Source organism: Scylla paramamosain, chromosome 28 (genome assembly GCF_035594125.1).
Source record: "Scylla paramamosain isolate STU-SP2022 chromosome 28, ASM3559412v1, whole genome shotgun sequence".
In the NCBI taxonomy this organism is placed as follows: Eukaryota; Metazoa; Arthropoda; class Malacostraca; order Decapoda; family Portunidae; genus Scylla; species Scylla paramamosain.
The window spans coordinates 912,501-937,236 of record NC_087178.1 but is presented as its reverse complement, the minus strand read 5'-3'; the positions used below and the strand labels follow the sequence as shown (position 1 = coordinate 937,236).

At 40.7% G+C, this 24,736-nt stretch overlaps 2 protein-coding genes across 2 annotated transcripts; one reads left to right on the top strand and one right to left on the bottom strand.

Annotated features, from left to right (window-relative positions):
- The first annotated feature begins 1,288 nt into the window (after positions 1-1,288).
- On the top strand, positions 1,289-12,827 carry LOC135115103 (adenosine deaminase 2-like). The gene is made up of 11 exons (XM_064031597.1): positions 1,289-1,447; positions 3,500-3,675; positions 5,101-5,283; positions 5,628-5,745; positions 6,854-6,984; positions 7,521-7,690; positions 8,805-8,938; positions 9,398-9,588; positions 9,867-10,024; positions 10,282-10,484; positions 10,734-12,827. The coding sequence occupies exons 2-11, from the start codon at positions 3,519-3,521 to the stop codon at positions 10,921-10,923; spliced, it is 1,635 nt and encodes a 544-aa protein (XP_063887667.1). The 5' UTR covers positions 1,289-1,447; positions 3,500-3,518; the 3' UTR covers positions 10,924-12,827.
- LOC135115106 (uncharacterized) lies at positions 12,561-20,027 on the bottom strand. The gene is made up of 8 exons (XM_064031603.1): positions 19,964-20,027; positions 19,100-19,250; positions 18,816-18,967; positions 18,409-18,537; positions 17,901-18,044; positions 17,642-17,731; positions 16,790-17,193; positions 12,561-16,499 (listed from the first exon to the last, which is right to left on the bottom strand). The coding sequence occupies exons 1-8, from the start codon at positions 20,016-20,018 to the stop codon at positions 16,257-16,259; spliced, it is 1,368 nt and encodes a 455-aa protein (XP_063887673.1). The 5' UTR covers positions 20,019-20,027; the 3' UTR covers positions 12,561-16,256.
- Between the last annotated feature and the right edge of the window lie 4,709 nt (positions 20,028-24,736).

The following is a 24,736-nucleotide window of genomic DNA, read 5'->3' as shown; positions in this document are numbered from 1 at the left end:
ATGGATCATGTCATGGATGTTGTTATTAAAGCAGTGAACTTCATACATGCACGAGGTCTAAACCACAGACAGTTCAACAGCTTATTGGAGGAAATTCTCACTTACGGGCGAACTCTGCCATATCACAATGATGTTCGTTGGTTAAGCCGAGGAGTCGTGCTGAAGCGCTTTTATGAATTAAAAAGTGAAATACAGAGGTTTATGCATGAGAAAGGAAGGGATGTGCAGAAACTGAGACAAAAGAATGGTTTCAAGATCTAGCTTTCTTGGTTGATATGACAGAACACTTGCATTACCTGAGTCGAAGGCTGCAAGGTCGCAATAAATTGGTGACAGATTCACATGACTATTCGTGCCTTTGAGCTGAAGCTTAAACTTTTCGAACTCCAACTAGCAACAAGTAATACTGCACACTTTCCAACTCTGAAGTCCCTGCAAGACGCACCTGAATTTCATGGTGATATCAACACCGAAAAATACTGCAACAAGATTTCCAAGTTAGTGAGCGAGCTCGGAGAAAGATTTGCAGACTTTAAAAACCTTGAGCATTATTTTTATCTATTTTCCGCAATCCTTTCTCTCTTAGTGTTGATAAGGTACCAGAACAGTTTCAATTAGAACTAATTGAGCTCCAGTGTAATTCTGTGTTGAACGATAACTTTTCAGCTGTTGATATTGAAACGTTTCATCAGTATGTTGTGCCAACATATCCCCGAATTAAATGTTTGGCCTCAAAGATTATGTCAATGTTTGGCAGTACCTATGTCTGCGAACAACTCTTGTCTGTGATGAACTTGAATAAGTCTCGAGTCAGGTCTCAACTAACTGATGACCATCTCAACTCAACACTGAAGGCAGCCCCCGCTCAATTAGTGCCAAACATTGATGCACTTTTATAGGCCAAGAGGTGCTAAGTTTCTGGGAGCAGCAGTACTGCAAATTAAGATAAATAATTGCTTAATTTCCTTTGCACCTTTGTTTTTAGGTTACACCTGAACACGAGCGTAGGTTAAATCCACCTTTATTATTATCATTATTGTTATTGTTATTATTATTATTATTATTATTATTATTATTATTATTATCATTATTATTATTATTATTATCATCATCTTCATTATTATTATTATCATTATTATAATACTCCTTAAATAAGTGGTATCGATCTGCTCATAATCATCTGGGCTGCGTACTGTATACTATGATGAAATGTGGCCCGCTGGGGTAAATGAGTTTGACAATCCTGGTGTACGATCATTTTTCTCAAAATACGATAATTTTAGGTGGGTCAGTACGATAACTTCGACCTAGAAATCTGGGAGCGCTGGGCAACACCCACTCACTGCTCACACGCACCAGACCCGCCCGCAAGGTAGGAGGTTCCTCCACGTGGCGTCTGATCCTCACTGCCAATACTCGTCAATGTCAATAATTCCACCGCATTTTGGTAAGTTTCGGCGCCATATACCAAGCAGTTCATTTTGTTGTAGTAGTGGAAATCGATGGGGGTTTTCAAGACTATTTCAAATATTCTGGCGATCGTGTAACAGGTTTTAATGGAAGTCATCCGCGTTTTTACGAATGTTTTATTTTATTTTACTTATTTATCTTTTTCTTTTTTTAGTGATTGATTTGGTGGGCCGTAATGAAAGTTACTGAGATTTCCACGGGCGTGTTAATTGTTTCTATAATAGTGCGATATGCTCTAAAGAAAGGCAGTGGAGTTTTCATGTTTAGATAGTTGTTTTCATGATGTTAATGATAGTCTATCCGGTTGTGATGGAAGTTTTTAGAATTGCGAAAGATGTTTTAATAGTCTTATGACAGTTTTCATGGAGTTCGTGATTTAAGCGATGGTCAAACAGGTTCTTTATACTGGAAGTTAAGATTTCCAAGGATTTTTTTTTTTTTAATGGTTTTGTGATGGTCCAGCGGACGCTTCAGTGGGAGCCATTTGCGCTTTCAGGAATGTCTTAATATCCTAAGGATACTATAACCGGCTTTTAAAGAATTTATTTGCATTTTCAAGGATGTTTCAGTAATTTTAGTAATAGTTAACAGGCTGCTGTGGAACCTATTGGGGTTTTCAAGAGTGTGTTAATAATTCTTTTCTCCAGCAGAAGTTACTGTTGTTTTCAAAGTTATATTCATGATTGTGATGTTAGTCTTATAATGCCTGTTGAAAATTATTTGGGTTTTCGAGGACGCTTTAGTGATAATTTAGCAAGAATTCCGCATCATCAATGGGAAAAAGGCCCATGAGAACCCAACGACTTGAAAAATAATCTTGATAAAAGGCTAAAGCGTTTCAAATTACGCAACCTGCGTCGTACACAGGAAAACACATTTTCCTGTGCCTGTATAACATTTTAGAATGCGCGGTGCCCACTGCTTAAAAGCAACGACATTATGAATTAATGTTTACCACGAGTTTTGAGGTAGGTGTCTTGAGGTAGGTACTGGTGTTAAAGCTCTAAATAAATTACGTGTCTAGTGAGTCACCATTCGCCATTTGCTCTGTAAGTCTTACCTGCCTGCCTAGGAAAATACTGAAATGTGAAATTCTTCCTGGTATCGATCTGTTCTGATATTGTTGCCTGCCTACCAAGAGCCAATGATGCGAGACAAATTAATACTGAGACTCGCTAACTACATGTACACCAGTGTTTATATATATATATATATATATATATATATATATATATATATATATATATATATATATATATATATATATATATATATATATATATATATATATATATATATATATATATATATATATTTTCTTTCACGGCTATATCGGTGAGTAGATAAGGAGTGTGAGAAAGAAAACTGAAGGCGGAGTGAATGAGTGAGTGACTTGAAGCATAAATCACAGCGTTCTTAGCATTGACCCGCCCAGCAGACAAAGGCTCCCTGTCCCGGGCCTTGGTGAGAAGGCTGCCTCACCCCAGTAGGTCATGTGGGACACTCAGCCTGATAAGGTGGAGGGAAGTGGAGCAGCTGCCTCGAGGACGGGTCGTGGAGGGAGGTGGGGTGCACACTGTTCACGGTCGGCTCGATAGGTACGAATGACCGATAAGAGAGAAAAAAAAAAAAAAAACGCAGGTAAATGGTACCACGTAACATTGTTGCCTCAAGTGTGTTTCATGAAATGACGTGCTTTGAGGCATGCTTGGCAAGTTAGACCTGTAGAGATAATCTGCTGTACACGTCTGTTAAGGATAAATGAGTGTTGGCGAGTGCAGCGTGGTGCAGCTCTCTTCACACGCCTAGTGAATGTTGTGACCCTTCTTAGTCGGTCATTGATGCAAACATTAATGCTGACACAAATTAAATGATAAGCGAGAGGCAAGTCAGACGGCGGGTTCGCCTGTCCTTGGCACTGATACAGCAGTACTGAGTCCTGCGCAAGTCAACAAGCTGCCTTTACTCTACTGAAGCTGTCTAGGACACTTGATAAGTGAAGAGTTGTGGTGTGTTCGCGTCATTGCAGTGGAGGCGCGTAGCTGTGCATGATGGGCCTGGCGTGGGGAGTGTGCTGCTTGTTAGTGGTGGCGGCGGGGGCGCGGGCAGGAGTGGTGCATCCTCCCGCAGGCCACACCTTCAACACCTCGGACTACCTGCAGCAGCGCCGCGCTATACTGGCCCAGGAGCAGACTGACATCTTGGGTGAGTACCCTCCCGTTTCTTGTTTTTTCTTCCTCGTAAATTGGGATTGGAAGGGAAAGAGTTTCATCGATACCTGCACTACATTCAAAGTTATAGGGACTTTTAATGGTGTTTATAATTAACAACATTCCTATATCTTTAACAGGAGAAACACGTGTGAGAACCCGTCTAACTGTCTATATAGCCTTTGAAAATGTTCGTTGTGAGAGAGCAAAGCATTTCTGAGTACGGGCCTATAATCTGACTGTACTGTGACTGTTTCCGATGTGTTTTTGTTCATGGCCCGATATTACATAAGGACGTGGATACATTCACAGATACTATTGAAAGTATCCAACATCGGTGCTTAACCCTTGTCTTAGCGCAACAGTTCTGAGTGAAATGACCTATTGTGTGTGAGGGAAACGCGTACAGAAAAAGGAAAGGAACAACTACAGGACCGACCCTTGAAGCGATTCCCGCAGCTTAGCCGAGCATCTACCAAAGTCTCGGGCCGGTCTGTGCTTCGTGGCCAAGTAGTGAAGTAGTATGATAGATATATTGTTGTGTGTTCCAACGAAATTTCTCTCTCTCTCTCTCTCTCTCTCTCTCTCTCTCTCTCAATTTACCTTCCTCTTACAACGTTTCTCCTTCACTAGTTAAGTTGACTGTGTCTTTTCTGCTTTTTATTTTTCTCTTCCTACCAGCTCTACTTAGGCTAACGTTATGGTGGGCATCTGCTTACACTCGTCAGGCCTTGTTTGTCTCATTTAGTGGTGTGTCGCGCTTCTTTCGGCCATAATTATTCCTTACATTGGGGCCAACCACCGATAAATTAAGGCCCGTATTCGGAAACGCTTTGCTATCTCACCACTACTATTTTCAAAGAGAGTGTTTTCCTGTTAATAATGTCGAAATCTTGTTAATCTCACACAAGAACCATAAAAACACTCTCAAAAATCCGTGTCACTTCAACTTGAGCCTATGAATGTAGTCGGGCAGTCGCGTAGAAATGTTTTAGAATGTTCCTAAAAAGTTCATGGTAGTGTGGATAAGATTTATAATTGGATTAGGGTGAGGGTTAGCTTACAGCTGCTTCACGGCTCCGGTTTCTTAGGGTTTCGAAATAAGCCTATTGTCTGAACCAGCAATATGGAACTCGGCATAACTTGTGACGTTGGCAGATTTGTTGGCAATATCGGAATATACTGATTATACCCAGACATGATGAGGATACCAACAGCCAGCCAGTCAGTCAGTTAACCGATCAGTCAGTTAGTCACTCAGTCAACCAGTCAGTCAGTCAGCCAATCAGTCAGTCAGTTACTCAGCCAGCCAGATAATTAATCAGTCAGTCATCCAGTCAGTCACCCAGTCAGTCAATCAATCAATCGGTCAGTCAGCCAATCAGTCAATCAGCCAGTCAGTCAATCAATTAATCCGCAGGGCAGGACCAAGTTCTCTCAGCGGAGGAGGAGGAGGCCAACAAAATACTAATGGCTGCCAAGGACGCCGAGATGGAGGACGGCTTCCAGACCCTGGACTTCCTGCCCTCCAAGAACTTCATGACTGTGATTCAGCAGATGGAGGAGTCACAGGTGTTCAAGATTATCAGGCAGATGCCCAAAGGTGCACACTTGCGTTAAATGTGTGTGTGTGTGTGTGTGTCAGGAAAGAAAATTTACTCATTTCTGTACATTCACATTGTACAGAAAGCAGTCGTACTATTGAGAAAACTCTAACTTGGTATAAGAAATGTATGAAAAAAGACAGTATAGAAATAAAAGTGTTAATCCTCACGTAAAGAAAAAGAAAAAAAAAAAAAACGCACACAAACTGTTCTACATTTTTATTACTCCGGCTTATACCAGGTTTGAGTGTTCTCAATACTGCAGGAACATTCAGAACTATATAATCAAATGCGTTCATGACTTTCACTACATGTAGGGCTTATAGTGATTCCTTCTGTTCAGGTGCAGCGCTTCACCTGCACGACACAGCCCTTGCGTCAGCCTCGTGGGTGGTGCAGGAGCTCACCTACTGGCCACACCTCTACATGTGTTACGACACCGACGATCACCTCTTCTTCAGGTAACACACGCCACGCACACCTCGCCTAGCTAAGAGGTCAGGGCGAGTCATCCACTTAGTTCGTTTGCCAATATTTCATTCACTTTTCACTATGTAAAGTGGTTTTATTTGTCCGTCTGCTACTGCTGCTGCTGTCACTACTTCTACTACCACTGCTTCTACTACTACTACTATTACTTCTACTACTACTACTACTGCTTCTACTACTACTACTACTACTACTACTACCACTGCTGCTGCTGCTGCTGCTGTTGGTACTACTGCTACTTTATTCTTCGTTTTTTCCTTTCTTTCTCACGTCACTACTTTGTTTAATTTCCTTCAATTTGTCCGTCAGTCGCATATCTATCAGTCAGCGAATACAGTCAGTTCACACGCCATCCAGTCAATATAAAACCTAAGCCTATCTTTAGCTTGTCAATTACTCGCTGGTTTCGCAAGGGGAATTCAGTTGATTAAGTTTGAATGGGAGGGAGGGATGCACAGCGGGCTTGGATAAGAGGCTTCGCGGGTGACATGGGAAGGAGTCATTGAGGCTCTGTTAGGTAAAGCCACTATCTATCTCTCTCTCTCTCTCTCTCTCTCATGTATCTCTTTATAAGTAATTTTACATTTTAAAGATGTATCACTTACGTATCACGTATCTAAAACCTAACCTATTTGTTTTGATGGCGAGCCATAAAAGATAACATAAAGGTTATTAAAATACCAAGCTTCCTCATGTGGTGCTGTACAGGGGCCTTTGTGTGTCGTCACCAGCGCCGTCAGTAATAAGTTTACCTTCGGCAAAACATCATGCCCACTGTCATATTTCTTAGCTTCTCAGGGGACTCGAGATTGAGGGACAACACTAGAAGTAAAGGATGAGTGCAACACCTTAATTGACTTCTATGTACCACGACTGTACTAGAAGTTTACTGGTGTGTGTGTGTGTGTGTGTGTGTGTGTGTGTGTGTGTGTGTTCACGTACGACCAAACTTCATAAAAAAAATGTTTACCATATACTTTTCGTCTTTTTTTTCATGAATTTGTGGTCAGTATCTATCTATTTATCTATCTTTCTGTCTATCTGCCTGTTTCTCTTTTTATAAGTGTGTCTGTCTAATAGGTTCTTTGAGAAGCCGGACACATCCTGCGCCTGGGAGTTGGTGAGCGCCGTGCGATCTAATTACGTGGATCCGAGCGAGTTTGACGCAATGCTCTTCAGCAAACTCTCGCTTCTCACTGAAGATCCTAACGGTGAGTTTTTCCGGAGTAGATGTTTGTTAAGAGAATTTACTGAGGAATGTTCACAAAGTTAATTAACTGAATGACTGGAGGCTTAGCGCCACAACGAGGGGTCCAGTAGGTAAGAAATTACTTTGGGAGTTGGGAAACGGTTGTGGGACAAGTCATTTCTCAGCGCCAGGGAACACGGTGAGTGGTAACAGGACAAAATACCTTCAAACAACACACATCCTGAAAACTTAGTCGAGCAGAACATTGCAACACTTGTACTGAATATCGCAGGCGTGAATGTTGCTGATGGACTGACGCTGAAAGGACAAACACTTGCTTCCCATCTGAACGCGGCGATCCTGTACTAATAAACATCCCATTCCCTAATTGACTTTCTCAGGCAGAACACTGCAGCACTTGTACTGAATCTCTTAGGGACGAGTGTTGGTTGCGGACCGACGCTGGAAGGGCAAAGACTAACTTCACAATCTGACATACTGTCGAAAGCCATCAGTCCCCCCACTAAAACACTTCATCAGGTCAACATTTCATTCCAGAGAAGTACCCAGACATCAACACGGTCTGGTCCATCTTCCAGGGTTACTTCATAGCCATCACTGACCTGGTCATGTACCGCCCAGCCTGGGAGGCCTACCTCTACCACGCTCTTGGCGAGTTTGCCGACGACAACGTCCTCTATGTGGAGTTTCGCGGTACCCTACCTCCTGTGAGTTCTATTCTTTCCCCATCCTCCTGTGACTCCCAGTTTTCCTCTTCTTTCCCCATCCTCCTGTGACTCCCAGTTTTCCTCTTCCTCCTGTGAGTCACATTTTTCCCCTTCTTCCTGTGACTCCCATTTGTCCCCTCTCCTACTCTCCTTCCTCCTGTGAGTCCTCTTTTTTTTTTTTTTTTTGTCTTCCTTGCACTTAGCCTATGTGCAGCTCTTAATCATTCCTCTGCTATGGTCATTCTTTGATAACATTTAAAGGAGCGTAAGGCTTTGCTTGCATGGACACACTGAGGTACAAGTGAGAACAGGAGATTGATTGTGTCTTTCCTAAGCTACGAAACTATTTAAGTACCTATAGTACAACAGTAAATGAAAAGTTGCGTATGATCACAGGAAAAGCAAATCTAACAGTGAAAAAGTTAAAACCGTCCTAAACTAATGAAACCCTTTGGTTTTCTCCCTTACTACTCAAAGTGTATCTTTATCTTGAGACATTAGTTTATATATATATATATATATATATATATATATATATATATATATATATATATATATATATATATATATATATATATATATATATATATATATACTTTCCTTCCACCATAAGCAACTCCTTCAAGATAACAGCAAGGTACACATCATTTTCCCACCACCTCCACCTTTATAATAACAGATGCAAGAACCCTTGTGCTTCCCACACACCTGATGACCAACATCGTTTTCTTTGATTGTTAATTCTTTGATAATGATACTGTGACGTGTTCCTTCATTTGAGTAACACAAAATTATTTTGCTTATCTTACTGAGCAAAATTAAAGCTATCTAATCACTATTTACTGTAGGTGGTGTTTTTCTTAATTATGTTTTTTTTTATTGCATCATACAAGTTCACTGAGTTCGACAATGCTTATTAATTAAAGGATTAACTTCTTTTTTTTTTATGAAAGAGCAACATTACTCTAGTGTTGTAGCACAGTATAGTTATTGATACCCAACTACAGTTTACTTTCAAAACAAGACTTCTCACTCACCTGATGCACGTCCTTACCTTTACACATATAAGAATGCCACGTGATCTTGATGGAGCAAGTCTGGTGTTGTGTTGCAGCTGTACGAGCTGAACGGAACGAGGCTCACGGAGGAGGAGTCAGTGGCAGTCTATCGAGACACAACCCAGCGCTTCGTGAATGACAACCCGGACCGCTTTTTCGGAGCACGTTTCATCTACGCTCCGCCAAGAGGGTTCGTGTCTCATTGCCTAATATTCTGAAACGTTTTGAATTCTCATTATGACTATTTTCAAAAGTCACAGTGGTGATTAGACGGACTCTCATGAGTGTCTTTCCCAGTGATGACGCAGAAGCCTTGTTAAATTTACTGTTACTAGAATTATGAAAACACTCGAACACATTCCACCAAAGCCTGTTAAAAGTATTTGATACAAAGTTTCTAGATGTTTGAGAATACTGTTTGTTATTAAGTAAAACCTTTTATTAACCACTCACATTTCCAACAAACAATCACCCAAAGAGTTCCTGAATAAATAAATGCTGCGGTTTCCTGCAGGACAAGATTGTTCAGGTTATGGTCTTCTATAGTACTGCAGCATAAGGGCATCTAGTGAAGCTCACAGCGCATGGTCATAAAGGAGCTGCTTCACTAACTCAGCTAACCCTCTTCTCCCTCTCTCGCCTTCTGCAGCGTGGACAACGCCACCGTCCACGAGTACGTCTCCCTCATGAAGCGACTCAAGAAGGCGTTCCCCGATTTCGTGGCAGGATTTGACCTCGTGGGGCAAGAGGACAAGGGCGAGCCTCTCATCGCCTTCGTGGACGAGCTGCTGCAGCTCTCAGAGGCAGACATCAGGGTGTTCTATCACGCCGGCGAGACCAGTGAGTCTCAGATTAAAAGCTTCATTTCTTTTCCTTGTCTCCTTGTTTTCTAGACACAGGAAATTCTTTTACAGGAATATTTAGGAAGCTTCACGAAACACTTGGGAATGCAAATATGAGTGGCGTGGACAGGAACACTCTTTGTAAGTTCATGTTTGGACGTCAGGAGCAGAAACCTTTGCTAGAGAAGTAATAGCTAAACATCGACTGAGATATACGAGGCAAAGGTGAGAGGGAAGGCGGTGCTTGCGTCCAGTAATGGTTCCCATTTCCCGCAGACTGGATGGGGATGGAGACGGACGACAACATTATTGACGCCCTGCTGCTCAACGCGTCGCGGATTGGCCACGGCTACGCTCTGGTCAAGCACCCGGAGGCTAAGGCGCTGGCCAGGGAGAGGGACGTGCCCATGGAAGTGTGCCCCATCTCCAACCAAGTGAGACGCCACCAAGCTTTGCAATTCGTGGGGAATGAGTGAGTGGAAGAATGTCATGGAACGTGCGGTGGTGTGCGGGAAGCTTGAGAGATCTCTTCCGAGCTGAGGCGCAGTGTGCTTGTGCTGATGAGAATGCCTGGCGCATAATGCAGAGTACATAAGCTGCACGAATAGGTGCCATTGTTAGGTTTCAGCTCAACATTGCCTCTCAAAAGTTGATTTCCAACCAACATGACTGCTTGACTGCTTTATTTCAGGTGCTCAAATTGGTGGAGGACCTGAGGAACCACCCTGCGGCAGGCCTGGTGGCAGAGGGCTTCCCCATCGTGGTGTCTCCGGACGACCCGGGGGCGTGGGGTGCCTCAGGGCTTTCTTACGACATGTACGAGGCGTTCATGGCTTTCGGGGGCGCCAAGGCTGACCTCAGGTTCCTGAAGCAGCTCGCCATCAACTCCATCAAGTACGTTATGGCTCTCTCTCTCTCTTTCTCTGGCGCACACTTAATTACGAATCCTGTGGTAATGTTTCAGTTTCTATTCATCACTACATTAAAACATTTACAACTCCTTAACATGTGTGATGGAACCGAAATTCATCAAAGTATTCTGAAGCTTCGATTTACGAAAACTTTCCTAGTGTTTACCAATTCATTTTTTAATGTAACTGACTTCCATGCCCTAAAACATCATTGTTTCTGTTTTGCTTCCAGTTACAGTAGCCTGGACGATGTCACTGAGTATGATCTGATGTACAAGTGGGTGGAGAAATGGAATGAGTTCGTGGCCAAGGCGCCCACACTCCTCGCTGAAAGCACTGTCAACCTCACCGCCGAAGCTGATCCGCACATCACTCAGTCCTCCACCTCCACCACTACTTATGCTCCACCAACGATTGTTTAAGAATACATGTATTATCTATCAAAAACTTTGTGTGCCAAAAGACCTTTGTCAATTAAGCTTTCAGGAGAAGTTTATTCAGGAAATTAGGTGTTCCAGATGCGTGACAGGACAGAGCTTGCAGCCACTGGGTGTCTCGGCAGCAGCAGTCAGCAGTGTTGCCCTACGTGCCTGGCCAAGATGACACGTATGCATGTACATGGATTACAGAATAACTAAAACCCATTTGGAAACACCAAATGCTTGTTTTAGAGGAAGCTAAAAGTAGTTGAAATATGGCATGAAAATTTGTTGGAAGGCATTCTTTTTAGACGAGAAGTGTGTCTGTCATTCATTTTCTGAATATAAGTTATTATTTCCTGCACAGCCACCACAGTCCCTTGTCCATCACAGTCCACTCTGCCAAATAGTCTAGCCATTCACAGCATGACACAAACTCCTGAAAGTGGTATATGTAAGATCTTCACATTTTCTATTGATGAAAGTTTTTGGCGGGCTGCATGCTCCTCCACGTGACCGCCTACCAGGGCGACCCCATCATGGTGCAGTTCCTGCTGGACCGTGGAGAGTTGATCATGCAACGTCACACCCATGTGGTGTTTCCTGCGATGCAATGCCAAGCTGGGCATGGCCACCTGCGTCGTGGCAGAAGGCAAACCCAGTATCCTGTATGTTTGCTGTTGTATTCTACTGGAGTGACAGGGTTAAGGCTTCAATGACAGTGCTTACTTCAAAACACTGTACCATTACAGACAAGTAAGCAAACCTTTCTCCTCAAGGTGACGCTGATGAGACAAAAGGTGAACGAAAGAAAATCTGTCACTTCCCTCCATGAATTATAACATCAATTATAAAATCATTATTCATGGTTTTTGCTAACCATCAAAATGTTAGCAACAAGTGGCACATTTCATTATTTGATATAGTTGCTAGAAGGAAAAATCTTATTATTTTGAAGGGGTTTATAGACTGGACATAAGGCAGTTTATTATGGGAAGAAGTCTCATTACAGAATAATGTAATAAGCCAGTAGTCCGTCAAAATGACCTCTCTCAAAGGACAAGATGCCCACTGCAGCTTTTAAGTTTTATCCTTCCCATACATCACATTCACACTTTTAATCCCGCTCAGTTTTAAAAAAGGTTAAGGGAATGTAGAAATATAGAAGCTTCGTAAAACCACTGCATGTGATCTGTATTGGCGCCTCAACAATAGGACTACTACAGGAGTTAGCGTCAGCACTGCAGTGTGGTGACAGGTTCTTCTCTCATTTATCTCTTTCGAAGACAAGACAAGAGTATTGTAAAAAGAGTATAATGAAATATAGAGGAAATCTGCTTCACTAAATTTTTTCTTATTTACAATATATATAGTCAACATGGACACACAGCAGAAATCCATATCCAATGATGTTACTTACATACTACATTTGAAGTAAGAAAATATATCTATAACAGGATTTTTCCCCAGTTCCTGGGTGAGGGAAAATTTGGTGTAGTTGTACTGTAAAAAAAACAGTACATCACATTAAAAATGGTGCCAAGATTTCCTCAGAAAATCCATAATTAAAACATTTATGTAAAAAAGGGAATCTGGCATGACTGTCAACTCTGAGAAAAAATTGGGTGAAAAATAAAATGTTTTGTCAATTTTATGTATTTAACAATATATAAAACAAAAATATTTGACAACAAAATGCCTCACACTTGGCACTATTAATTCATGCAACATTACAAAAAATTTTTAAAATTATCACGTATTTGGCACAGAATTGCACAGGTTAGACAACAATGAATTTCAGTGACACTGGACCAGCCTTTACCACTACATACAGTCCGAGTCTTGGATCACCTGTGAAGGGATACTCTGAATGAGGGTATAAAATGACAAGAATAAACATGCATTACAGTTTCCCATTCCATCCTCCTAAACACCTAAGCTATGAGAACATTTAGTATCTAAGAATCCACTCATTACTCCAACACACGCAACACAGGGATGAATTATGCTCATGTGGAAGGGCGCAAAGCAAAGTAAAAGACGAGTAATTTATGTCTTAACACACTCATGAACATTGAAGCAAGTCAACAACTGCATTTGAGCTTTGTATGAGTAAGGGCTGGCTGAGGAATGGGATGCAGGACACTGAGTTAAATCACACTGCATAGTCACTACTAGAAAAAGATGCAGTTGTGGGCTAAAAGTTAAATCTGAGCCGGATTTCCTCATTTACCCAGTACAGAATCCTAGAGTCTGACTGCCACCTACTTTTATGCTTTCTAATCACAACAGTTTCTAATTTGAGGCTTAATTTTTGTCTGCCACTATACACTTAACAGATGCAGTCATGTGCTAAAGTGTCTGATTTTTTTAATTTGCCAAGTACTTTCATTTACACTTCTTAATAACAACAGTACTTCCTAAAGACAGGCAATACACTTCTGACATTCCATCACTTTGTTTATCAACATAAAATTCCTTCTTAGGAAGACCACAAAATACTAACAGCCTTATGATCTCTTATTGACTGCACAGTTCTTGTTTTGTGCAGTCCTGCCATTCTTTTCTTTAGTCTCCTATTTTGTTCTCTATGACTTATCTTCCTTTATACTTGTTCCCAAAGTGATCATCATTTACATATCTGTATTAACTCTATGGAAACCATCTTATAATGTGCTTTCATTCAATTGCTTTATAAATAACATTTTTTACTAATTCTGGTGTATAATTATGTCTGAGGTTGTTCTAGTGCAATAACTAAATGTTATGCACTTTGTATCTCAGCTACACAAGTCCAAGAGTGTCTGATGGTTCACTGTGAACTATGATGATGATGTATTAATGCTGGAACACAATAGCTGTCTCCACCCATTCAGATGCAGGGGCACAAACACATACCTCAGGTGTTCCTCAGCTCCCTCACCAACAATAACAAAAGTTACAAATATTTGGTCTGTGTAATCTGATATGCTATACTACAACTGTGATGGTTATTGCAGTTCTGAACAAACATACACGTGCTTCTTGTACGTACACTAGCAATGGTTTCTCCAGATGAAAAATAAACTGTCACCAATATTGAGTATATGACAAAGTGCAATAGTAATAAAATAAGTTATACATTCTAATAGATAAATGCACTCTCAACTGCAGAGAATCAAATACATAAACACACATCACAAATTTGACTTACACAACAAAGAAATGTTCTGGAGCTTGGCTGACTGTATCCAGCTGAAGACTTATTAGCTTTGCATCTGGACCTCCAATGTATAAGAAGCTTTACAGAAAAAGGCTGCACAATATACAGCAATATCATCCTGTTAAGCCACTTCTTCAGCAAAACAAGCAACATATACTGTACTCCTATTAATTTTGAAGAGGTAGATAACATAAAAGATAAGCCAGATGACTCTAGCTGTCACATCTGCATCCAGCTTTCCCTGCAACTTCCTGTGCATAATGAAACAAAATCTTAATAATATCTTGATTCACTCTACATATGCTCATCCTTCCAGAGTCAACAAGATCTACACAGCATTAAACTACATATTCACCCCAATACAAAGTAATGAGATTAAAATACTAGGGGCAAATGTGTACATAAATATAATATGAGCTATTTGATATATATGTGAAATGTGTACAGCAATCCCTCTAATATCTGGATGTTCAATAGCCAGATTCATCAATATTCAGATGCAACTGTAAATAGACACACATCCAGTTAAATGTCCAGACATACACTTACAATCCTTCTTTGGACCTGCCACACTTTGAGTCACCTCATAGACCACTCTGTCTACTGTACTCCTATTAATTTTAAAGAGATAGACAACATAAAAGATAAGCCAGATGACTCTAACAGTCACATCTGCATCCAGCTTTCCCTGCAGTTTCCTGTGAATAATGAAACAAAATTTTAATAACAACTTGATTCACTCTAGATATGCTCATCCTTCCAGAGTCAACAAGATCTACATCATCAATATTCAGATGTAACTGTACATGGACACACATCCAGTTAAATGTTTGGACATACACTTGCCATCCTTCTTCTTTGGACCTGTCACACTTTGAATCACCTCATAGGCCACTCTGTCTTCCAGATTTCCAGACCTGCCATAGACAAACTAGGATGGATATTGGAGGGATTACTGTACTATCTATAAAAAACAACAGCAGTACTTCAGGGGTTTGGCACAACCAGATCCTGGTTCTCATACCTCAAACTACCAATGTGACTCATAAAAATATAATAAGAATATTTCATTCTATTAACTGCCTCACTTCTTTCCTAAAAAGCTTCAGTTTTTTTATCTAGTAATAATACTGATGATACATCTGCACAAACATGTTACTCATAACATATAAAAAGTGAACCACTGTCATATCTTTAAATATCACAGAGCTGCCTTGAACACTGGTAGCTTGTGACACACTCTTAAATGTGGGGGCAAAGTGTAACATACATTTGTGTTTCATCTGTAAACTGAAAGTTTGCTCAAACAGAATACAAGAGATCACTTTTTATAATTCTCACAACTTGTCTACAGTATAGTAAAAAATTGGAATGCAATTACTTACCTAAAGAAAATATAGCATAAAGGTGAATTTGACACAGTGTGTGTTATCTTAGCATTAGGAAGCCCTCACTGTCACAGAGATAAGGACAATTTGATGCACTGTGCACATTTGCACTCTGAATCCAATGCAATAGCCTTATTTTTTTCCAGTTTTCCTCAATGAGTATTTCAGACACATTTCTTAATGGTAGAAATGTTAGACATTTAAATTTTAGTCATGATAACTGTGTGCCACACCAAAGTCTGTCCACAAATTCTTTTCCTAACCTATTTATTCCACAGTTCCTTTGCTCACTCTGTACTCAACAAACAATACCAATATGAGACTCAACCGTTCTATTACAGATGCCATGATCATGTTAACACTTCACTGCTAAATACCCTTAAACCTAAAGCTCCCTATAACCTCACAGCATAATAAAGCAGCCTCTCTGAAGGACAGATATTTCCAAAACCTGCCTTGCATTAGTCAGCATTTGTTAGAAAAGAATATGGAGATACAATTCCATGCTGTATTCACTACAGTATGATATATGCAGTATGTTAAACTGCATTATAATGAAGCAATCCAATAAAATGTGTGCCTAATTAACTATCCATAAACCATATCAAACACCTACATGTAATTTGTTAGCTGCATAGTACTTGTACGTACAGGTTCCACTGAGTCACAACATAGGTCCAACTAACATTAACAATAAGATTACTCCACAATCACAGAAGAGCAACGACCACCACACAAGGTATGTCTTACTTGTTCCTTGCTTGTGGTGGTGCTTGGTGGGAGGTGGAGGCAGCTGCTGCACTGTCAGAATTGTGATTGTGTACCACTGTGAGATGTGGGGTATTATTACCATTGATGTCTCCATTGTTATTATTTTGGAAGTTTGAGGGGAGGAGGGGTGTCAAAATGGCTAGGGGGGAGTTGTCACCCAAGCCCCCTGGGGTGAGGTCGTCCCGGGAGCAGTAGGGAGGAGGAGGTGCTCCCACAACCTGCAATAAGATTGTAGATCATTAGTTTTCTGCAAAAGGAATAATGGGGAGTGGAGAGGACATGTAAATGGAAAGCAAACATGAAAAGATAGGCAAGAATGAAAATGTACTGTGTAAAAGACAACTTTGGGACTATTAGGAAAAGGAATAATGTGCTGAGAGACATATGGCTGATGGGATTCTATTGTAAATCTCTTACTGATAGGAGGTTCCAGTAAAGCTTAAGTATCAAAGACATTGCATGACATAAAAACAGACACTTATGATAGTTACCCAATAGTATTACTTACCTGGTGGTAGGAAGGAGGTGGCCCCTGGGGGTTGGTTGGCAACTGGGAGTATTGAGGAGGCTGGGAATGTGAGGGAGGACATAGCACCACACCACCACTGAACTGCCGCTGCTGGCGTGAGCACTGTTGCCGCTGCTCCTGGACAATCTCAGGAGCCAGCAGGTCTGAGCGAAGACTTGGAATCCTCCTTGAGTATAGGGTGTCAGCTGCCCTCAACTGGTACTGGTCTGTGGTTGATGGAGGTGAAAGGGAGGAGCCCCAGCCAAATGGACGGAGCGTTGCTGATCGCAGTCGGCTGAGTCGGTAATGTGGCCGCGATGAAATGCCATTTGATCGCCATAGGTGATATCGCACTCCAACAATGATGGCCACTGTTACCAGGTTTGCCACTGCCACTATGCAACCTTTTATGGACAAACAGGATCTTTCATTGTCACAAAGAAGAAAGTAAATGGTTTGATGCTTCTTTAAGTTTTGTTTAGTATTAGAAAATTATCACAAGGTGTCCTAACACTTTAAAAACTAATGATATAATGACACTGCTTTTCATGTGATGGTTGATCTCTTCTCCTTGTTCTTATTTCACAATTCCTTATAAGATTTACTGCATTCCTTTTTACAACACCTGACCCCTTCTATACCTCACATTAGTACCTTAAACAATCACTGATATTTATTACTATATATGTACACATAATATTAGCAAAAATGAGTTCCCCTAAATTGCAGGTTAATATTTTTCTATTCTAGTCTACTGTTCTAAAAGTAGCACAAATATGTATTGTCTCCTCAAGGTCCTTTTAAAAACCCACAAAGCAGTCTGATGAGACCTCAGAATAAAAGCTTTCTTACCCATAACCAATGTTGAGTCAGGCTGTTGATTTCTGTGTTGCTGGAGACTCTGCTTGTAGTCTTTGTAATACAGATCTGGGTCCAGGATGGCTGCGAATACAAAAATAACCTAGTGCTTCACAATATTTGAAAATTATTAGGAAGACTGGATACTGGAATACATAAGTGACTAGTTTCAGGAGGTTGAGAGGGATGGTGTGTGCAAGAACAAGAGCAAATGTCAGATATATGTATGTACTGGTATGAATCCAATGCTTACCAGGATGCACCAACTGCCGGCAACATTGTATTGAGGGGCTTATGGTACAGTTAGGATAGTGCTTGTCTCTTTCCTTGCAACACATGTCACGGGCCAGGCAGCGGCCGTCGTCACAAGCAAGCTTTGTGGCACATGGGTCTGGCCCTGTCAAAACAACTCAGTAAATAAAAAAAATTACATAGAAAAATATTTATTTTCAAACAAAATTCAAATCAAAGAATAAAACTTTCAGTGAACAATGCATAATATTATCAATGTCAAAGACAGAATTAATGATGGCAGAATAATGGCTCAACGACTGAACTACCGCCTCAAAACAAAACAAGAAATAACAAGATTAAATTCATGAAAGTTCTAATCATACTTAAACTTATGAAAGGAAGGAAACCAACAAAAAAATGGGCTGGAACTTTTTTACAGTCATTGACATAAAATAATGAAAAGAATAAATAATTAACCATGTAAGATCAAAAGGTGTACAATAATCAGTGCACTAAATGCTACTCACCACAAAGTGAACGGATTTCATCCCTGCCATTCTGACAGTCAGGCAGGCCGTCACACTTATAGCGCATGGCAACACACGCTCCAGTCCCACAGCTGAATTTATTTGGTGAGCAGTGGGAAATCTGACCACCTGTAAGTATTTAAGGGCACTCTAAAGTTCATTTTGCATTTCATTACCCATAAAACAAAACTAAATAAACTTACAAACATCTGCCAGACAGTATAGAACAAAGCATGAAAATACAGTCAAGAGTGTAAGCAAAATAATTTCATGTCTAGCAATGGACAATATCAAAGTATTGACATGGAAATACAAACGACAGTGTAAGCAAGACCATTTGATATACAGCAATGGACAATATTAAATTATCAACACAGGAAAATACAAGAACCACAAGAAGAACTCACGAGGCAGGATGACCACAGTGACGCTTGACTTGATAAGGGTGTTAAGGTCTGGCTTGAGGCTGCAGGTGTAGTTGCCACCATCCGTCTCCTTGAGGTCTGTGATGGTCACCCTTAACATGTGGGTGGCCTCCATCTGGTGCACCCGCCCCTCACTGTTGGAACATCAATATGTAATATGACTACATATTACATAAGAGAAGTACTGAGAGAAAGCACTTGACAAAGGAATGATAAGCTGCTATCCCCTACTAAAAATTTGAACAGTTAGTTATCAGTGTACTTACTTGTTGGTAGGGATGACCCAGGCTATTTCAGGCTTTGACTCCTCATCCTGTTCATAGTCCACAGAGCAGGTAAGGTTCAGGCTTTCTCCTACATATTTACGCAGTGGAAATTCATTTGGCTCCACCCTCAGCTTGATACCACAGGAGAACTCTATAAAGTGAAGCAAGTCTTAATGCATGATGGAAACTTAGATTACACAGCATAACCTACCTGAGGTGCATCATAAGACACACTCTTAAAATATTTTCAAGCAGGATAACCTATCATTACCTTCCTTATCCTGGTCTAATTCCTTCCCCCTTCCACTAACCCAAATCCAGTCCCCTTACTTAATCTACATCCAGTTTTCTAATCATTAACTTGCTAAAATTAACCAGGGTTTATGAAAATAACCTTAGCCTACAAGTTTCTGGACAGTGACTATCTATTTCTGGGCAAAAACACAATGCTATTTTCAAGTCATGATCTACACAATGAAAGGATCAGCAGTGGAGTTAATAAACCGGAAAAAAAGTAATAATAATCTATTCTAATCTAACTTAACCTAACAGTGGCTATTTATTTCTGGGCAAAATTAAGCTTTTACAAATCATGATCTATACAATGAGCTGATTTAATGAACAGAAAAAATATGAACCTTACTCAATCTAAGCCTACCGTATCCTAATCTAAACACAACGTAATCTATGGCCTTAGTGCATTGCCCCTGCGACCCGAACAGTGACCAGGCTGCTAGAGGTCATGTCACTCCCCCTTACCCTACTACTTGATCCCAAACGATCCTTATTTTGGCCTGCCTGGCGCCACTGACATTAAAGAGACCACTACCAGTCTAAATCAAGCCCGGGAAAGCTGTGTCCTACCTGAGGCGCACCATAAAACACACACACAGAACAAGACTACTCTTCTGGAGGCCATTTTATCTCCATTATTATTGTTTACATGGGATACTCCTTTGACTCAGCTGTCAAATTAAATATAAAACGTGTAATTGTATCACTACTTGTTTAAATATGATAGTTCAGGATAATCTTAACTTAAATATATGGTTAGTTTGATTTTATTTACCCAGAGTGCCTATATAAGGTGTATTAGATTCTCGCATGACTGGTGTGAGCGGTTCCTTGATCATATTCGCTCCGTCGGCTCAGGGTAATTTTTTCGCCATATTTCGAGACCTCGCACCCTCCTGTGTGTGGTGAGTAGATTACTGGATTTGTTATGCCGTCATGGTGCATCAGTGTGAATGAGACGTGTGGGAAGACAATTTATAGCAAGTTCCTGCCGACAAGTTGAGTCTTCCCATCTTGTTGGTTAGCTAGACACTCTTCAATGTGGCACTCATTATTTCACGTAAACAATCCTAGACTCTTTCAACGAACAAAAACAGAAGTGCTACCACTAAGAAGTTTGAACTTGATCTCTGCTTTTGCTGTCAATGATGGTATCTGGAAATTTTACTGAAAACCTACCTACACCACATTTCACTAAACTTGAAGAATCGTATTAGTCAAATGCTTAATGTTCCTTTCTGGACAATAAGAGCTTTTACTCCTCGCATGTAAGATGTGTGGGTCACAAAGGAAAGTAAAGAGTGTCTGGCTAGCGAGTCTATCTTCCTTGGTTAGGTGTAGCCTACGGATAGGATGGCTGGGCTGGTGATGTGACGTGCCGTCTATCTTCACTGGGACGGTCCTGCTTCATGTACTTTTTTCTTTCAGAGTATTCTGCCAGATATTTTTTCATTGATACTTGAACGATAACTCAAAGTTCAAATAATTAATACCGTTCGATGAATTTACGAAATCAATGAGCGTCTGTAGCATACATTTTGTTTCACAGTGAAAAGGTGATGATAATCTTGGCGGAAATTCGTGCTTGCTATTCCTGTCAAGAAATAGATTCCAGTTAAAAAGAAAAAAAAAAAAAAAATAAAGAACTACTATGTTTTATTTTATTTTAATTTTTACATCTATTAGTTCATATGCTTATAAGTAGGCAGCGGTAAAGTTTTCAGTGTTTACTTCTATCCTGATGAGTTGACGCTCGTTTCATCACGCTGCAAGGCTTAACTTCACGAGACTGCAACTGACTGGAAAGAAAAAAAAATAAGAATAATAGTAATAATAATAATAATAATAATAAATAAATAACTTTTCTGACATGACTCTAACATTGTTCAAGCCTCCCACGTGACCTATTCAGACCTTCACCTCCTCCTTCCTACGTTGTGCCACACACCAGAGAACTGGTAACTGTCCCATCAAGGCCCTTATTCTGAAACATTTTGCTCTCTCACCACAACTGTTTTCAAGGGCCATAAAGATGATAAGCCGGGGTTTCAAAAGTGCTTCTACTGTCAATAATACAGAAAACTTGTTAATATTTGTAGCTTGAATTTTATCCTTTTGAGTGAAGTGTAGTACAGCGCTGTAATGTACACCCCCATACATGTGAGGCATATTCCATACATAGACGATAAGTCTCCTGTACAGAGTTGACATCTGTGGTGGTGAGAAAAAAAAAAAAAAAAAAAAAACCTGACGGAGACGGCTCAAAACACCTAACTTCCACCATATCGGTAATGACTAGGGTCTAGGGACGACGTGTGCTAGCCTCTCTGGTCGTACAATATTACATATTCTTATCTAATGTTAATGCCATATCAAATTAAAACTACATTTAAATGACGAACCAGTTCGTCTTTCTTTCCCCTCCCCTGGGCTCTCTCTCTCTCTCTCTCTCTCTCTCTCTCTCTCTCTCTCTCTCTCTCTCTCTCTCTCTCTCTCTCTCTCTCTCTCTCTCTCTCTCTCTCTCATTTAAAGTTTTATTGATTTTCAACTGCTGGGAAAAATAATTTATGTAGATTTTCTGAACCTGTCAAAATTCAGTATGTTACAACAGTAATTCGGGATTTCTTGAAATCCATAAGAATTTTAGTAGATCTCTCGATATTTCTGTAGATCTGGTGCCATTGATCCTTACTGCTACACTTCATGGACTTGAGCCCGTGCATGAGGGACGCACTTACGGTGATAGTAATTCACGAAAATGATGCAAAGTGACATGACTTTTTCTTTCTCCGCAGCCTTAGTTACCATGTAGTACGTGTGGCGTAGGTTATTTTAGGAAAGGCTGTTAGCGGTATGCAAATTAGTCATTACGTCACGGAGCTGAGAAGAGCAGATTAATCAATTGCTTATTTCCTCCCTTCCTTGCTATATAAGGGGATACGGAAGCATTGATAACTGTTATTGTAAGAACGAAGAATGGAAATTGGAAGCTACAAGAGATGGAGATTAATAAAGGAAGTAGATATTAACTGAGATCAAATGAGTAATCCTGATTATTATTAAAAGATGTGACTATATATGACTACAAGTACTAAAATATTGGAACTACTCGCTCACTTCCTTTGCTGTTATGGTGTCTTTCAAAATCATACTGTAAGCTTGCACTGGACCAGTCAGGCAATTAGGCTTGAAGAGGAGACACTGGAGTTGAAAAGTTTAGGTAATGGGAGGAAGAAGAGTTGTACCTTCCCTACCAGCGTTGTAATCGTTGACACGCCCCTCAGATTCAAACATAAGAACATAAGAAAATAAAGGAAGTTGCAAGAAGCCATCAGGTCCACGTGACAGTCCTTCTATGAAACACACCTACCTAGTTACACCCATCATCCTCACCCATGAATATGATGTCTAAGCTTCTTTTAAAGCTCCCTGATGACCCAGCACCAACAATGCGATTACTGAGTATACCCTCCCAGCACTGCATACACGAACTCTACACGCTGGACAGTATTTTGAAACACATGCGCCGCACCGCCACAAATGATACGGATTTTTAAGGGTGTTTTTATAGTTCTAGCGAGAGATAAACGCGATTTCTACATTATTATTAAAGCAAAGCGTTTCTGAATATGGGCCTCATTTCTCCCGACCTACCAGTGTCAGCCATTACCGGCATCCGTCACTCATTCCGAGCAGCCACACGTGATGCTAGAGCGCTCCCTTCAGCATTGTTTGGCTTCACACTCCTGGCCACATCCCTCACTTGATACACACGCTCAAGCTGCTCACGCTATTAATCAGGAACTTCCTCCTGTGATACAAAGTCAACATGCCATTATAGAGATTTCACCTGCACGATTCTATCTCTTGTCAAACTCGCCACTTTTCTTCGCCAGACTCACAGTCATGGCTGCCTCGCACACGTCCTGCTGAGTGGTTGGAAATTTACCTTGGTTTTATGGAGGCTTGCTGGTGTGAATGAATGCTTGAATGAGTAACTGAAAGCGAAAATATTTGACTGGAATCAGCGCAGTGCCGATGATACCAATGTTACTATTTATTTTTCTTTATTGCGACTTCCCAGTTAGCAAAACAGCGCGGAATTTGTTACATATTTGCTTAGTCAGACTTCCCCATCCCTATCAGCTTTAACTCTTTGAGAACCTCCTTAGGTTCTGGTGATTCGTGTTATCCGCTCACGTGGAAAAGAACGCTTCACTCCACTGGGATGAGAAATGAGAGCATAATCTTCATTCCTTTGTTTATCTTTTGCGTTCATCGTCTTTCCTGGCTTATCGCGGCTTTATTAAATATTTTCATATCTCCATTGGTGCCTCAGTCGCTGGTCTTGGAACCATCATGATACGAAAAGGTTCCAGTACAATGTACTCATCATAGCATATGGTAGTAGTTTCACTAAGTACAGGGAAGCATCAGCCGTAATCTGGACACTGCGGCACTTTGAGGACATCACTCATGGCTACAAAGTCCCGATTTCAAGTGATCGTGTTGCTGGGATGGACGGCTCAACTCCAAACACTTGTCAGGCAAACTTGCACGCTGGCTGTTGGTAATCTAAGACCTTCAAGTTCATTTCGAATATCAGGAAAGGTGACTACCTTGGCAGGTTCCCTTTCCTGTAACATTACTCTTGCTCCTGCTATTCAAAACACGTTAGTCTTTTGATAATCTAAGATCTTCAAGTCCATTTCGAATATCAGAATATTTATCAACCCTTCCCAGATCTTGAAGCAAAGCACCATCAACACTTCTCTAATTATTTACCCCAAAATTTATGTAGATTTTCTTAACCTATTCAGTATGTTACAGCAATGATTCGGGATTTCTTGAGATCCATAAGAATTTCAGTAGTTCTCCCGATATTTCGGTAGATCTGGCAACATTGATCCATACTGCTGCACTTTATGGACTTCAGACCGTTCATGAGGCACGCATTTAAGGAGACAGTTGGCAGTTCCCCAGGCTGCCAGTACCCTTGCCAGAGTTCACACCCCAAAACAGAATATTGGTCTGAAACATTCTCGTGCACGCGTTTCACATCGAGAGAGAAACCACGGCGCCTTGTCACTTTTTCTTTTCTTCTTCTACTTCTTCAGCTTCTGCTTACTGGCTCTCCTATGTTAAGGTGATATTTGTAGAAAAGTTGTTAATTAGATACAGATCAATGCAGTGTGTGTGTGTGTGTGTGTGTGTGTGTCAATGTTGTCTGCAACATTCATTAAGGAAGAGTAAGAGTAAGAAGTAAGAATGCAAAAGAGGATAACTGAAGAAGAGTAGAGAAAAAGGGAAAGGGAGGAAAGAGAAACAAGAGAGAAGATAATG